General features: G+C 36.1%; 3 protein-coding genes and 1 long non-coding RNA gene across 7 annotated transcripts; 3 read left to right on the top strand and 1 right to left on the bottom strand.

The window, feature by feature from the left end:
- Positions 1 to 499: 499 nt before the first annotated feature.
- uglcat1 (beta-1,3-glucuronosyltransferase) lies at positions 500 to 4,110 on the top strand. 4 transcript variants are annotated; one of them, XM_026838707.1, is made up of 3 exons: positions 500 to 749; positions 1,205 to 1,415; positions 1,795 to 4,110. In XM_026838707.1, the coding sequence occupies exon 3, from the start codon at positions 2,694 to 2,696 to the stop codon at positions 3,714 to 3,716; it is 1,023 nt and encodes a 340-aa protein (XP_026694508.1). In that variant the 5' UTR covers positions 500 to 749; positions 1,205 to 1,415; positions 1,795 to 2,693; the 3' UTR covers positions 3,717 to 4,110. The 4 variants fall into 4 exon arrangements, with proteins under 4 accessions (XP_026694508.1, XP_004227178.1, XP_026694509.1 ...); XM_004227130.4 differs by having other exon boundaries at positions 520 to 749; positions 1,795 to 2,555; XM_026838708.1 differs by lacking the exon at positions 500 to 749 and adding an exon at positions 768 to 875.
- On the top strand, positions 4,106 to 6,000 carry LOC100179122 (mycophenolic acid acyl-glucuronide esterase, mitochondrial-like). Its single transcript, XM_002126675.5, has 3 exons — positions 4,106 to 4,289; positions 4,517 to 4,652; positions 4,923 to 6,000. Exons 1-3 carry the CDS (start codon positions 4,138 to 4,140, stop codon positions 5,394 to 5,396), a joined length of 762 nt encoding a protein of 253 aa, XP_002126711.1. The 5' UTR covers positions 4,106 to 4,137; the 3' UTR covers positions 5,397 to 6,000.
- LOC113475110 lies at positions 5,176 to 8,143 on the bottom strand. Its single transcript, XR_003396856.1, has 3 exons — positions 7,747 to 8,143; positions 6,505 to 6,725; positions 5,176 to 5,331 (listed from the first exon to the last, which is right to left on the bottom strand). It is a non-coding gene; the product is annotated as an uncharacterized LOC113475110 (long non-coding RNA).
- On the top strand, positions 5,987 to 7,362 carry LOC101243338 (mycophenolic acid acyl-glucuronide esterase, mitochondrial-like). Its single transcript, XM_004227132.4, has 3 exons — positions 5,987 to 6,167; positions 6,522 to 6,657; positions 6,890 to 7,362. Exons 1-3 carry the CDS (start codon positions 6,016 to 6,018, stop codon positions 7,049 to 7,051), a joined length of 450 nt encoding a protein of 149 aa, XP_004227180.1. The 5' UTR covers positions 5,987 to 6,015; the 3' UTR covers positions 7,052 to 7,362.
- Positions 8,144 to 15,013: the final 6,870 nt, after the last annotated feature.

The following is a 15,013-nucleotide window of genomic DNA, read 5'->3' as shown; positions in this document are numbered from 1 at the left end:
ACCATAGTATGATAGTATACTGAAGTGATACTATGATTTCACAGTAGCTGGAAGTTCACAAACATTCATACTTATTGTCACATGTACTACCGCGCAATTCGCACCAAACTTTGTGAAGTTTAGATTAACCTGTTCGTCGCATTCATATCACTCCGGATCCCTAAACCATTGATCGCAACATAAATCGCGGTAGGTCACTTCCGGTCCGTGACGTCATGAACCGATAGTCAAATTTCAAGTCAAAGGGAATCACAAATGTCAAGCAAATCTGTGTGGACCTATGGTCACCAGTATCAAGTTAAAAGGATACAACAGTTTTATATGTGCTGTGTGGGTATATCAATTTACGTTTACTATGACTAAAAGAAAAAAAAAGAAAAGAAAATTTAGGAAGCAGAGATAGTTCGTATTTAGGCATCATTTAGCGGAGTATTTATAACTGTACTCTCAAATGTAATAGTTTAAACTCTAAAGTGTCTAAACTATTTTTAAAGTTGCGTATTAGCGTTAGATTGCTTGTGCGTACTGGTTTGGAGACAAACGGTTTTTTTAATGCTAACCGGCGCAAAAAGTAGACAATTTTTCGTCCAGTAATCGAATTGCTACTTAAAACCATTTAGGTACATTTTACCATTGCTAAAAATGCACAAGCAATTTTTGACCTGGGTTTGGATTTTGTTTTTATCAAGAAAAGGTACTATCCTTGCCGAAGAAACAACTACCGCATTTCATATACTAGCAACAAACAGGTATCTTACCGCATAGTATTGCTTGCTTTCGTAATTTGCGGTTAGGTCTATACTTTGTCAGCATGTTGTGTTGTGGTATCCAGTCAAACCTTAAAACAAAACAACATAAAACAATACAGAATACAGGTAATTTAAAAACAAATGCTTATATTGCTAAATAGGGGTTAAACCGTATTACAATGATTGCCTGTTTACTCAGTGTATGCAGCTAAAATTCCTTTGTTTTCACCCCTCCGATTGAAACTTAACGCGAATTAATACATTTAACACGTACAAAATGTCCATGTAAGGTATAAAGAATAGGGTAAAACAGTTCATGCTTTTAATTTTTTTCTTGTAGATTACTTGTAAAACACGATCAGGAAACAGGAAATATGGGATTTAGGTGTAAACGATATCGCATCTTACTCCACAACTCCCACGCACTATTATATAGCAAATTAATACATTCCCAGCACTGCGGAGAGCTACACTGAACCAGACTACATCCTCACTGAAGTGGTAACGGACGGCAACATTAACGGCAACAATAGTAATGATTACGACGCGGGCTACGATGGCTTGCTGGAATTCATGCAGCAATCAATGATTACTTACGGCGAAGATTTAGCCATGGATTGCATGGATGAAGCTGACGTACAGTTGCTGGTCAACAAAGAAGTTAAGGTAATGTATATGTCGTTTATTAATTAATATGGAGGGGGGTATAGGCCACATTTTTATTCTTTTTTTTTTCGTCCCAGTTGGTAATACATAAAGAACATTATTTTCAAAGAATTATAAAACTGTAGCCTCACGACTTCCGTTGTTGATTGTTCAAAACACAATAGGATATTTGGATAATATATGTTAAATGTGTCCCACCTTCCCCTATCGTATTAATTGCTATCAATTAATAGCCTAGCCTATATAGACGGTTTGTACAGAGCAAGAGTATAAGAGTTAACATAGATTTGTGTTGCGTTCGAATTCAGACATAGGTGTTTAAAAAATATTGCCTTTACTCTTCATTTTTTAAAAAAACCTAATTGTGTTTTTTTAACAGAACATGAAAGAAGAGATACAAATGATCTTCAATCTCAGCATCGCATTATTCGTGTCTACACTCGTGATCTTACTCATTACCGTCATCTATTTATGTAGAAGATCTTCAGGCTGTTCGTCGTGTATAAGAACAAACACAGACGGGGAAATCAACGGCGAGGAAATCTGTAAACCAATACGCGATAATGCGACGTACAGTGAACTTACACTACCCCGTTCATTTGCTCCAAGCCCGACAACTAGCAATTATCAAACCCATCATGTGTGATATGAAAGCGAAAGCAATTGGCCTATGTGATGTTTTGTCGCATCATTTAGCTTTACTGAACTTATTCTGTGCCGTATTTCTTACGACATTTAAAATACATACGAACTAACCTAACTATTGGTATATATAACGCTATAACCGCGTAACGATATTAGTTTCCTATTGCAAATATTCTTTTTATTTTAGGAAAACACCAGATGTAGCCTAAATACGCTACTAAACGGTCATAAAGGTATAGCATATAACTCAGTTTCTTTGTACTTTTGTAGCACATTTAAAATCGTAGTTTGTACTGTTTGAAGTGCAAAAACACGTATATAAGAAAACTATTCATTTATTGGCACATTAAATACTCGAAACGATGTATCATCGAAACTGCAACGGTATTTTATGTGAGAATTGAAAAATATATATTTGGAAGCACTGTTCTGACGTAACGATAATTCCCCCAAGGTGGTTTTATTTACATTGAAAATTAAAAAGTTAGGACGATATGTGTAGGCTACTGCCTTTTACAAGGAATAGTTTTAGGAATAGAATGTAGCCTGATCCGGAAATCACTTGCCGATTAATAAAAAGTATAAAAAACAATAGTAAGCTTCGTAAATTCGATATTTTATTTTCAGTAGGTTATGAGTTATTATCGAGTTTTTGCGGTAAAACCCATGCGGTTACTATTAATTATAAATGCTGTTGTCTTTATGGTATGGATATTTATTCTCTTCACAAATTTCAACAATTCAGAAGATAAAATATCCTATATTGAAGAATACGAACAAAAGACTTTCGCGCTTGCACAAAGCGAGCGCAGAATAATAAAACTTAAACAATCCTTAAAGAACCGTTACCCAAACGCTATAGACTATATAGACGCACACGTCAAACGTGATTTACCAACAATTTATGCCATAACACCAACGTATGCAAGATGGACTCAAAAAGCTGATCTAACCAGACTCGCACAGACGTTGCTTCATGTTCCAAACTTTAGATGGATAGTAGTGGAGGATTCTGACACAAAAACACCATTAGTGACTCGATTTTTAAAATTCTCAGGCCTTCAATACACTCATTTAAATGCAAAAACAGATACAAACTTTAAACTAAAATCTACAGACCCAAACTGGCTGCTGCCAAGAGGAGTTTCTCAGAGGAATGAAGGCTTAAGATGGATAAGAGAAAACTTGCCTGCAAACACAGGTGGTGTTTTGTATTTTCTTGATGACGATAACACATACACACTTCAGATATTTGAAGAAATGCGCTCAACTAAAGTTGCTTCTGCTTGGCCTGTAGGTCTCAGTGGTGGCTTAAAATTTGAGGGCCCTGGAAAGTGTGAAAATGGTAAAGTCCTAGAGTGGTACACAGCTTGGAAACCAGAGCGGCCTTTTCCAATTGACATGGCTGGTTTTGCGGTTCATTTAAAGCTTTTATTCCAACACCCAGAAGCTCAATATTCCAACAGTGTTCCAAGGGGTTACCTAGAGTCACATTTTCTCACTGGGTTAAAGCTGCAGAGGCAAGACATGGAAGCGAAAGCAAATGAATGTTCTGAAGTACTTGTGTGGCACACAAGGACAGAAAAACCTAAAATGAAGCATGAAGAAGCATTGATAAAGCAGGGGAAATCATCAAACAGTAAAATGGAAGTTTAACATTACGTCAATATACTAGAAACTAGATCATATTCTTTGCAGCATATCTTTGAGTACATGAATAAATAAAGACTAAAATTTGTTTGCATTTGTTTAATATTATACTGCTTGTTATACTTTTTACTACTTTCGTTATACAGAATTTATATATTCATTGTACTTTTATGTTTGTGCTACATTTTAATGTATTACAGTGTTTTATAACATCTTTGTATCATCATTTTCACAAGTATTTTTTTGTTTCTTTTTAATGAATGAACATGAACAAAAAAGTTTCTAATGGTTAGTGATCATACTGACCCAATATGGTTAAGAACCACAAATGCATGCTTTTTATATAAACACTAGTTCAGAACTATTAAATTTTATGTATTACTTAACTTGCACTATATAGGTACAATAACAAAATAAACATAGAAATATGAATGGGATTAAATATTTATCAAGAAATGGTAAAAGCCTTCTAGCGTATGCAAACGTAGAAGGACACATTCAACCCGGAGTTCTGTTTCTCTCTGGTTTTATGTCAACTATGAATGGACAGAAAGCACTGGCTCTTGAAGAGTTTTGTCGGTAAGTTGTGAAATCAGTTTTGATCAGTTGCAAATAAGAAAGTACTAGCAGTGATTTAAAAAAAAAATTTAAATCAATCTGAAATAGCAGTTACAGTTCTGTTATAACAAAAACTTCTTTAAAGTAAATGCAAAACTATATTAAAAATTTAAAAAAAGTACCATTAAGTACATATGTAGTAGACATCCCAAAGTAATGTTGTTAAATCCAAAGTTTACATTTCTTAGAGAATCTGGACATTCTTTTGTTCGGTTTGATTACAGTGGGGTATCTGATTCAAACACTGAAGGTTCTGTGCGAAACTTAAAAAGCTGGGTTGAAGACAGCATCGACGTTTTCAACAACTTAACTTCTGGCCCACAGGTGTTGCAGCTAACTTAGTAGGTATCAAATTTTGATCTGTAACAGTGTTTTTTAGCCCTTGGTCCGTGAAGCATAAAAAAGCATAATATGTTTTTGTTTATTTTTACATAACAGTTTTGATGTAGTCTTTGGTACATACTTTCTCTTTTGGTATATACCTTTACTTTAACTTTAAAGAGACTGCTGATTTTGAAAATTAAGCAAACATAAAGAAATGGTTCAAGACAGTTTACTCAGCGTTTTCAATTTAAAATTATTTTTTTTATTCAGGTTATAGTTGGGTCTAGCATGGGAGCTTTTATGATGATGCATATCGCAAAGAGATTTCCAGAAAGAGTGGTTGGCATGGTGGGTGTTGCACCTTCATTTTATTTCTTTGATCATGCAGAAAAATGGCGGAAGATCTTGAGTTCAAATGACAATACAGAAACACCGGAGCTTTTGGAAATGATAAATATGGACTACTTTACTGGCATGGATGATTTAAACCTGTTTCAAGATAAAGATTCAAAACTTGAACTGCCCTGCAATCTTCACATCCTACAAGGCATGAAAGATGATGTTGTCCCTTGGAATGAAACACTTTCTGTGGTGCGAGATCGTTTTTATGACACGACAACAATTGATTTGACTCTGCGAAAATGTGGGGAACACCGAATGTCAAGACCAGAAGATCTTTCTATTTTGATGAATGTGGTTAAAATGATGTGTAATAAACAATATCAAAAAACTGCTTCACTGTAATGTATTATTCTTTAAATAATGTCAGTGGTCCACTGGAGTTCCCGTATAAGTTTAAAAGGAGACCATATATGTGTACTTTTATTTAATGCTGTATCGTCAAACAATAATATTTTTTAAAAGTAACAGTTCTTGAAATACTTTTATTATATAATTAATTTTAACTATAAATCATCAAAAACATAATGCAAAAAACTAAAACTGTCTTTTATTAATTGAATATACCTTTTACAAAAATCAAAATTATTGCCGCTTTTTTACAAAAAGGTTAACCCTTTTTAAATCTGTCTTTTTTTTAGTTTTTAATTTTTAGCACTTCGTGTGTGGAGTGTGGACATTGTAATAATACTTAAATAACCTTAAAAAACCCTGAATAACTGTTGTATTATACCGTATGGGCAACTAAACAAACGTACTATAACACCTCAATATGAAATTCTTTCTGTTGTAGGAATATACATTGAATAAATACTTTTAAATATTTACATTGTAATAATACTTTAACACATTTAAATGCCCTCAAATAACTGTTGTATTATACCGTATGTGCAACTAAAAAAATCGCACTATAACACCTGACTTCAAATACAAAATTCTTTCTGTTGTAGGAATACACATTAATATGAATGCAGTTAAATATTTAGAATGTATTGGTAAGCCTTCGTTGGCTTATGTAAATCTAAAAGGCAATAAAAAACCTGGAGTTTTGTATTTATCTGGATTGATGTCCAGTATGAACAGCCCTAAAGCTTTGGCAATGGAGCAACTATGCAGGTATTGGATAATATTACAATAGTCGGAAAAATACAAGCTTATATTTGTCATGCTAATAACACAGGACATTTTTACACAAGTTTCATAAAGAATTAAACTGAACAGCGGTGATTACTACGAACGTTTTGCCTTTTTTCTGTTTTATTCATAATCATGTTACCGTTACTACCTATCTTTTCGCCTTTGTATACTTTTCCCATCTTAGTTATCATGGCTAAAGAGAATAAACACATTGTTTCTGGTATATACCAGCTGCAGACTTTTACATCAACATATGTGAAATTACGTTGTATGTGTACTCATACTGATACTATTATAAGTTAGTGATATGTAATACCTCTGCAATTCCAACAGAGATTCTAGCCAACCATTCCTCAGGTTTGATTACAGTGGGACATATGCATCAAGTTCCGCAAACTATGTGGGCAATATAAAAGACTGGGTTGAAGATGGAATAGAAATGTTCACCAAGTTAACCTCTGGCCCACAGGTAATTAAGTTTTGGTATGAAATACTTTATGCCATAAATTTTTGGTAGACATTGTATTTTGGTGTCGCCTAAAGACCAAATAAAAAAAATTAAAAGATTAATACTAGCATGACATGTTTTTACCAACGAGAGCCCTGTTTTAAAATAACAGCCCCGTTTTAAATAGTTGGCAACCTGTCACCCCAAACACCCCTGATTTGGTGCCTAGAAATAAATACTGTATTGCATTTAGGTTATAGTTGGATCCAGCATGGGTGCTTTCATAATGCTACACATTGCCAAAAGATTTCCTGAAAAAGTGGTCGGTATGATAGGAGTGTCCGGTGCTTTTCATTTCATACGCACTGCTCGAATGTGGCGTCATATATTTAATGATGACAGCCCTGNAATCTAAAGCAAGAGTGGCCCTGCTTTCTAAACCTTTGCAAACACTTGCTGGCACATATGCTTTATATGAAGGAATGGACAAATATGACCTTTTTCCGGAAAAATCAGCAAAATTAGACCTTCCTTGTGACTTACATATTATACAAGGTATAAAAGACATGAATGTACCTTGGAAACTAACTTTAGAATTCTTTGAAAACAATGTTTCTGATGTCACAATGGTGGACATGACAATGCGGAAATGTGGAGACCATGGAATGACAAGAAAACAAGATATTGCTCTCTTGCTTAATGCAGTAGAGAGAATGTGCAAGCATAGATACCTATGTTTAGGTATCTATGGTGCAAGGATAAAAATTGATATTTGGTTTTGCATAATTTGGAATTTCAATCTACCATTGTGTTTTGCAATTCTGTACCTAAACCTCAAGACTGATAACCGTGATTTGCATTATTTGCAAATTTTACTGATCATGTATACTGTATAGTATTGTATACCAAACCTATTTTTTGTTACTTTTGCAGTATAATTTGGCAGATAAACAATTCGGTCCAAGTTGATTTTTAAAAAAACCTCTTTAGTAATTAGAGTTAAAATAAGTCAACAATTTTCGTGCAAAGTAGGCTAACTAATTACATTAAAAACTGTTTGTTACTGTATATTTTAAGGATAAGATACTTAAACCACAAAATAAACATTACCTCCAGTTAAATGTTTTCAATTAATCCATCTTTTGCTTATCCAGTACCACAACTCCCTTTAGTTATTGTAGTATTTTATTTACAAAATATGCTTAAATCGGAAAAGTCACTATTTAAGCTCAGTTTTTTAACGTCGCTATATGGCGCCCGTGCTTTACTAGCCAATAACCAGCGAGCTGGAAATCGGCAAGTGTGCGCATAGAATGCAGCAGTGGCGTATCATCGATCCCGCAAACCCCGCAGCCGCGGGGGGGGGGGGGCTCACACGAATTAGGGGCCCACTATAATACCCGATAGAAAATTAACCACATATAAATTGTTGTTACGTCGTAAAATAAGCTTCACCGTCGTAACCCAATAACATGACAACGTACGTGGCAATTTAAATAAGTTTGTAAAATGGGGGGTTTTACAGTATAAGGGAGGGGTTTAAGCCAACAATTTTTGGGGGCCTACGCCGCAAATTAGAACCCCCCTTTAAACACGTCAATTTGCGCCAATAGTGAGACCTATATGTAACAGTTTGAGTTGAATTGTTTTACGGGTCACCAGATGTAGTGATAAAGAAGGGGGCCACGTACAAGCCTTGCGGGGGAGCCTTCTATATCTTAAAACGCCACCGGAATGCAGTAACAGTAAACACCTCCTTTTTCCTAAGATTTTGGAAATTTGGTTTTGTTTGAGCAATATTTTGTTAAACACATAGGTACTGCCGGAACAACGTTGCAACTCTGAATTAAAAATGACTGAATAAACGTAGATTGTTTTAAGGGTCAGCTACGGTCGTTTTTAAAACGGACGACTTTTACATGCACCTCGTGCCCGCTTACCACATATTTAACTTTGTGAGTAGTAATTTGGAGAAGATTTTTCATTTTTAATGTAGAGTAGGATGGGGAAAGACAGGACACCTTCAGCACATATTATTTAAATATCCTGATCGTTTTTTAAACAATTAACAGCGGTCTATGGCAGTCGTGAGGATATGGTTTTATAATTCTTTGAATTTTCTTTGTTTACATCCAATTGCGACAATAAAAAGATTTCCCATCTCTCCCCATCCCATTATATATACAAGTCGACAACTTTAAATAACCTATAAAGAGTCGTGAGGATACGGTTTTATAATTCTTTGAAATTTCTTTGTTTAAAATAGAACCAGACCAAAATGAAAGTGTGTCCCATCTCCCCCAGCCTGTTCTATTTAACGGCGCCGACTACATCGCATTCTTTACAATTTTAAATAATAATTTGTACATTATAAAAGCGAAAGTGCTTATGAGTGGTGATGTGGGTAAGATAGATATCACATAATATTCCATCTTTCATAATCGTGTTTTTATCAATTTACAACGCTTTTTTGGAGTAAATATAGTTTTGTAAATATTGTATAGTAAGATGGGGGAAATGGTACACCGTTTCAGTCGTGTTTTTATCAATTTACAACGCTTTTTTGGAGTAAATATAGTTTTGTAAATATTGTATAGTAAGATGGGGGGGCCCGTCCGATTTAGTAGTAAACAAAGAACGTTCAAAGGATTATAAAACCGTATCCTCACGACTCCCATAGACTGTTGTTAATTTTTTAAAACACGATCAGGATATTTGGATATTATGTGCTAAGGGTGTTCCATCTTCCCCAAGCCTACTATATGTTTATCACCGAATGGGACAATAAACGAAAAAAAAACAGTGACCATCCTATTAAGTCAAATAATATTTCTTTTATTAATACTTTTCTTTATTGTTGCTGTATAACCTGCTAGAATTGCTTCAAATCAAATTCCATATCTCCAATGCGTAGAATTTCCAATTAAAAATAGGATTTTATCTCGAATTGATTAAGAATTACATTCAGAGCATTAATCCATACTCCGACTACTAAATCCGCAATAGATATGTTTATTAGAAGCTAGTAGCTGTTTTGACAACACACGCGTGGCAGCGGAGCTGTTGTTTATTCAGATGAAGGATTAAGTCGGCTTTACATTCTGACCAGGGATTTGAAACTCGCTCGGGCAGCGTAGACTCGAGTTTCCTGTGCTGCGGCGTCGCCTGCACTTCTGCATTACCACTAAGTGCGGAAGCTTGGTGGATTGATCGACCAAAGTTTTACTTTAATTTCCTGCGGTATATACTTCTCCATCGACGCCATAAGGCTAATGTAACTAACGGGAAATTGCTAAGTGGCAACTGTTGAACGAGTCGAATAACAGAACAAAACATACAGACACAAACTGCTTTGCAATTGGTTAAATGCAAAAAAATACGAAAACAAGTTTTGTAACGATCAGCGCACCAAAATATATCGTTCAAGTTGTTATACGTCAAATGTTCGTCCTATACATGTACCACACAAATGTTATGTGTTTAGTAAGTTGGGGTAAGATGGTCCACGGTACATTTTTTTATTTTTTTGTACCATTTAGTAGTAAGCAGAAGCATAATTACATAATTGTACACCTGAAGCCTCACGACTCAAAACGATTGTTAAAACACGGTTAGCAAATACGGGGTGTTTTATATGCTAACGTATCCATATTTTCCCACCATACCATATACACTATTTTAAATTGACTGTAAGCATTCGCATTTCATCACTTTATCTCTTTTGCCGCTAGAGGCAGCAAATAGTCGGCTAAACATCCGGCGTGGCGAGAGAAAGTAACATATGGGGGAAGGGGGCGATCTAATCTTTTACGGGACGTATGTCGCCTTCGGTTACACCACTCTTTCGTCTCAATTCGCTGCCTAATTCGATTCCCATTCTGCCGCTCCAGCTATAAGATCTTATTAAACGCGCAGTTTAATTTATGGACCCTTATCGGACGTATGTCAGTCGGGAACGCAAACGGAAGATCGTGTTTTTAACCCAAATCGTGTTCGAGTTGGAAAACAAGAGCGACTTCCATAAAACACATAAATCAGAATAAGGCATTCGACGTAACATGGCCGGAATCGTAGACTTTTCGAAGTCTAAAACATGTTCCGGGTTTCAATACGTTAAGAATTGTGTATTATGTAACTATAGTCCAATCTCGAGTAGTCGTAAATAGCCGTGCCGAAGCCAGCGCCTTCCTCTGTCTTTTCTGCGTTTCGCGCCATATGCGCCTATCGTGGCCGAGCGTGAAGACATTAATTATACATGTGAAATATCGACTTGCTTGGTCTGCTGGCTTGGGTTGGCGGATGAGAGCTAAAACCGTAATACGCTAGAAACATACGCAGCATAGGGATATTCAATTAATATTACGCCTATTGCAAACATATTTTCTTTTTAGTAAACTTTTAAAAAGGAACGAATATTAACATGCTTGCATATATGATGTGAACATTTATACAGTCAAATATGGCCATGGAAAACAAGCAAAACTTCGCGTGTTTTTGCGGCATTTTAGGTCATGTTTTTTTGCGTTTTTTGCAAAGGTTTATCCTGAACCACTTCAATACAGCAGAGGTACCACGCGTATCAATACACATGCAAACGTATTGTTGCAGAGGCGTATCGTGTTAGACTCGCTTTATTTACCTTTATATATATCGATGCCATTAATCATCGAATCAATGAACATCGTCGAAAAGTTTACGCCGCTGCAGGGATCGAGCGTGTTATTGTTCCACGATTGTTACGTCACAGTGTCGACTATGCGTCACACTGAGTTTGATATTCGCCACGATTTCAACTCTTTGATTTTATTGCGCAAAGGCGGTGCGTCGGAAAAACTTTACCACGAAAGCAAATTCGATAAACTGTTGGTTTGTGTCGTCCGTATTCTACCAAGCGAAACCGATAAATGCGGAGCCCTATTGTGGAGGTGACAGGCCAGCTCGACTGAGGCACCAAGGCCCAGCGGGCGACTCGAATTATCGCTCAGCGCGAAGCGACGAAAGTCAGTTTTGACGGCGGTTTTCTCTCGTAAAAATAACAAAACTTGTAAATCATGTTGGGTAATAATAAGCGCGTTGTTAATTTTGCAAAATCGCTTCATGTCTAATACCTATACAATATATGTATGATGTCATACAGGTACATGGACTCTGCTATACATTGGGCCGATCTGAGCCGATTTCTAAATTTAAATACAAGAACAACAAACAAACAAACAAACAAACAATACTTTTCACACATTGGACGACACAGACACTCATACTTCCTAACTAGAGAAAATCTTAAACCAGGTTGCCCTAACTTGTTATATGATTGGGTGAGGCATGGCCTACTCAATACATGAGTGAGGTAAGTCGGGATATGCTTTTATACACCATAACTGTAACCTATCTTACCCCATAGTATTATACTTGAATTATATATAGACGGAGTCAATTTTTTTCCCACGATATGCCCAAACCGTAGCTAAAACTTCGGGATATGAATTCTCACATCGACATTTGGCGGTCGTTGCGTTATGTATACAAACAAGCGATGATTAGGAGCTTTATAGTGATTGAGCCGATCAGTCGCGTTCTTAATCTAGCAAAACAGAGGATCTCGTCGCATCTTCGCTATTCGTTCCGGTCGCGAATTCTGCTTGGTGAAAAAGCGAGGAAATCACCATTAACTCCATCTGCTGCGTTGCCTCATTAATCTTGATACTTGGTTAGCGTTGTAATTTAAAGTCACGCCGAATTTATAAACCCACAATACTAAACACCAGCGGAAGTCGATCTAAATAATGGACATAGCTTTAACAATCTTTCGGCGAAACTCATTTGTCCTTGTAACTTTGAGGAGAAATATATGACGAAATGGGTTTTACATCTTCTCGTTTCATTTGGTAGTAAAAAAATCAAATTCGGTTTTGTATAACCCATAGCCTCGCAGCTCTAACTGCTCTAACCAGGTAAATACGTGATATATGTGCCAACGGTACCGCATATTACCACATAGTAATAAATGTGATACGACTAGGTGACGTAGTCTCTTTGTAAGTTTAAATGCACGCCACACTACAAATGTAATTGTTGGTACTTGGAAAACAATATATATAGACCATTTTATTGAAATTTACTACAAATGTATAGTAGGGTGGGGGAAGATGGGACACATTTGACACATAATAACCAAATATCCTGATCGTGTTTTAAACAATTACCAACGGTCGACGCGAGCCGGGAGGATAAAGTTTTATAAAAAATCGTTAAATGTGTGTTTATTATCAATTTGGAGGAGAAAATTGATTGAAAAGGTGTCCCATCTTCCCCCACCCTAGGGGATACTTTAAATGTCAAGCAAAAAGCGAGACACAGTGTTTTTAAAAATACGCTTCCAAAGCAATCCCATATTTTTCTAAATATAGCTCAGCAGTGGAAAATAAATCACATTTCTAAATATTAACATTTTATTGAAATGTTACAATACGTGATACTATTTTACTCCTGTTATATTTTTAAATCCCGGTATATTTCTAAATATTAACATTTTATTAGAATGTTACAATGATTAATAACATTTTGGTCGCGTTATATCTCTAAATATAGCCCAGTTGCAAATCAATCTCGTGGGGTTAACACACTGATGCACCAGTTGGTGGAACTGGTCCCCGCGGGGTTGTAGTTATATGCCTTGAACAGGTGACAACCCGCAACACCTGATGCCACCAACTGTTTACAGCTTCTCTAAGAAAGAGAAAGGATCTAATATTCTAATTAATTGAACATATTTTTTAAAGTTTGGTCGCTATACGTAATTGTTAATTTATAGTACTGTGGTGTAAGGTGGGACACCTTTAGCATATAACATCCAAACACCCTAATTGTGTCTTAAACATTTTTTCTTAAACAAAATCTATGGGAGTTGTGGGGATACTATATACGTTTATTAATCGTGTCTCATATTTACTAAGCGTGTTTTTACATATCACAATTAAGCGTCTTTTCGAATCGTGAGTATACGGTTATATGATATTTTAAATTTTCTGCGTTTACTACCAAATACCAAATACGACGGGATAAAAAACACAACTAAAACAAGGACCATATTACCCCAACCTACTATTGTGTTTCGTTTTACTCGGTACCACTATCTTTTAAATTATTATGTAGTACGGTGGGGGGAGATGGGAGAACTTTTCATTCCCTTTTTTGTCCCATTTGGTGGTAAACAAAGAACATTCAAATAATTATTAAACCGTATCCCCACGGCTCTAATAGACTGTTGTTAATTGTTTGAAACAAGATCAGGATCTTTGAATATTTGTGCTAAATGTGTCCCATCTTTCCCACCCTACATATATAGTACAAAATACAGCCAGTATCTATTAACTTGTATGGGCACTTCGGTCGCTGAGGAAGTCATCATTCTACACCAGACACTTTTAAACAAACAAGACGTGCGCGGTAACAGGTTCACCCGTCCTTATTGGTTCAATAGACCTCATTATGACGTGACAATCGTTCCCGTAGGACGTTTTTGTGCCAGGAAGCAAACCTTTCGGTGGGTTCGAATCCCTAGGCGGTGTGCTAAAGTGGCGGCTGGCTAATTAAAATAACTAAAAGTCGGGCCACGTCTTTGTTTTTTCAACTCGATATAATTTCTGTCCATTATTTGTCTGCAGGGAAAAGTCTCTGGCAAAGTTTAATGAATTCTTCCGGGAAATAAGAGCGGCAGCGACTTTATTCGAATTTCAAATTTCCATGATATTCGATACCCCACACTCCACCCTATAACGGTGACCTGGTTTAGGAAATATGTGACGTTGCTTCACGACAATTTTAGCAGCTATATAAGTTACCATTGCAAAAAAGATCAGTCTTTTTATTTATCACAATTTTTACCAGATTTTTAAATATTTTTTAGAAATAACTTAAATTTTGATCAAACTGGATTAAAATTGCAAATTTTACATTTTTGTGATAAATATTAATCTTTTTAGTCGCCATGGCTTAAAAATGTCATTTGTTTAGTCCGCTGTATTCAATTTTACCGTTTGATAAATCAAACGGTTAACTTGCGCATAAAACCAATTTCTCATATGGATATTACTCCGCGCGAGTTCTAACAACGCGTTCTCTTCGCTGGCCAAGATCGATACTCCGTGACGTCACAATCACATGCGCGCGTCTGAAATATGGTCGACAGAGTTGCAACACGCAACCCTTTTGTTTGGGTTAATTTCCCTCTTTGTTTTTTAAGTCCGATCGCGTCGCCACATCTGTTCGACGAATCTTCGTTCTGTCTTAGCAACTTTGCGGCTCTGTCCATTGTGAAGTCGTAAACGAGGCATTGTCGTCACTGCTGTCTCGCCTACGTCACAAAGCAGTGCACAGT

Source organism: Ciona intestinalis, unplaced genomic scaffold (assembly GCF_000224145.3).
Source record: "Ciona intestinalis unplaced genomic scaffold, KH HT000105.2, whole genome shotgun sequence".
NCBI classification, from domain to species: Eukaryota; Metazoa; Chordata; class Ascidiacea; order Phlebobranchia; family Cionidae; genus Ciona; species Ciona intestinalis.
Note: the sequence above shows the minus strand (reverse complement) of the source record. Positions and strands in the feature narration are given on the sequence as shown.

Coding starts and splice junctions, on each gene's coding strand:
- uglcat1 (XM_026838707.1), top strand. CDS start 2,694: ATGAGTTATTATCGAGTTTTTGCGGTAAAACCCATGCGGTTACTATTA.
- LOC100179122 (XM_002126675.5), top strand. CDS start 4,138: ATGAATGGGATTAAATATTTATCAAGAAATGGTAAAAGCCTTCTAGCG. Junction 4,290..4,516: donor GCTCTTGAAGAGTTTTGTCG/GTAAGTTGTGAA, acceptor TACATTTCTTAG/AGAATCTGGACATTCTTTTG. Junction 4,653..4,922: donor ACTTAACTTCTGGCCCACAG/GTGTTGCAGCTA, acceptor TTTTTTATTCAG/GTTATAGTTGGGTCTAGCAT.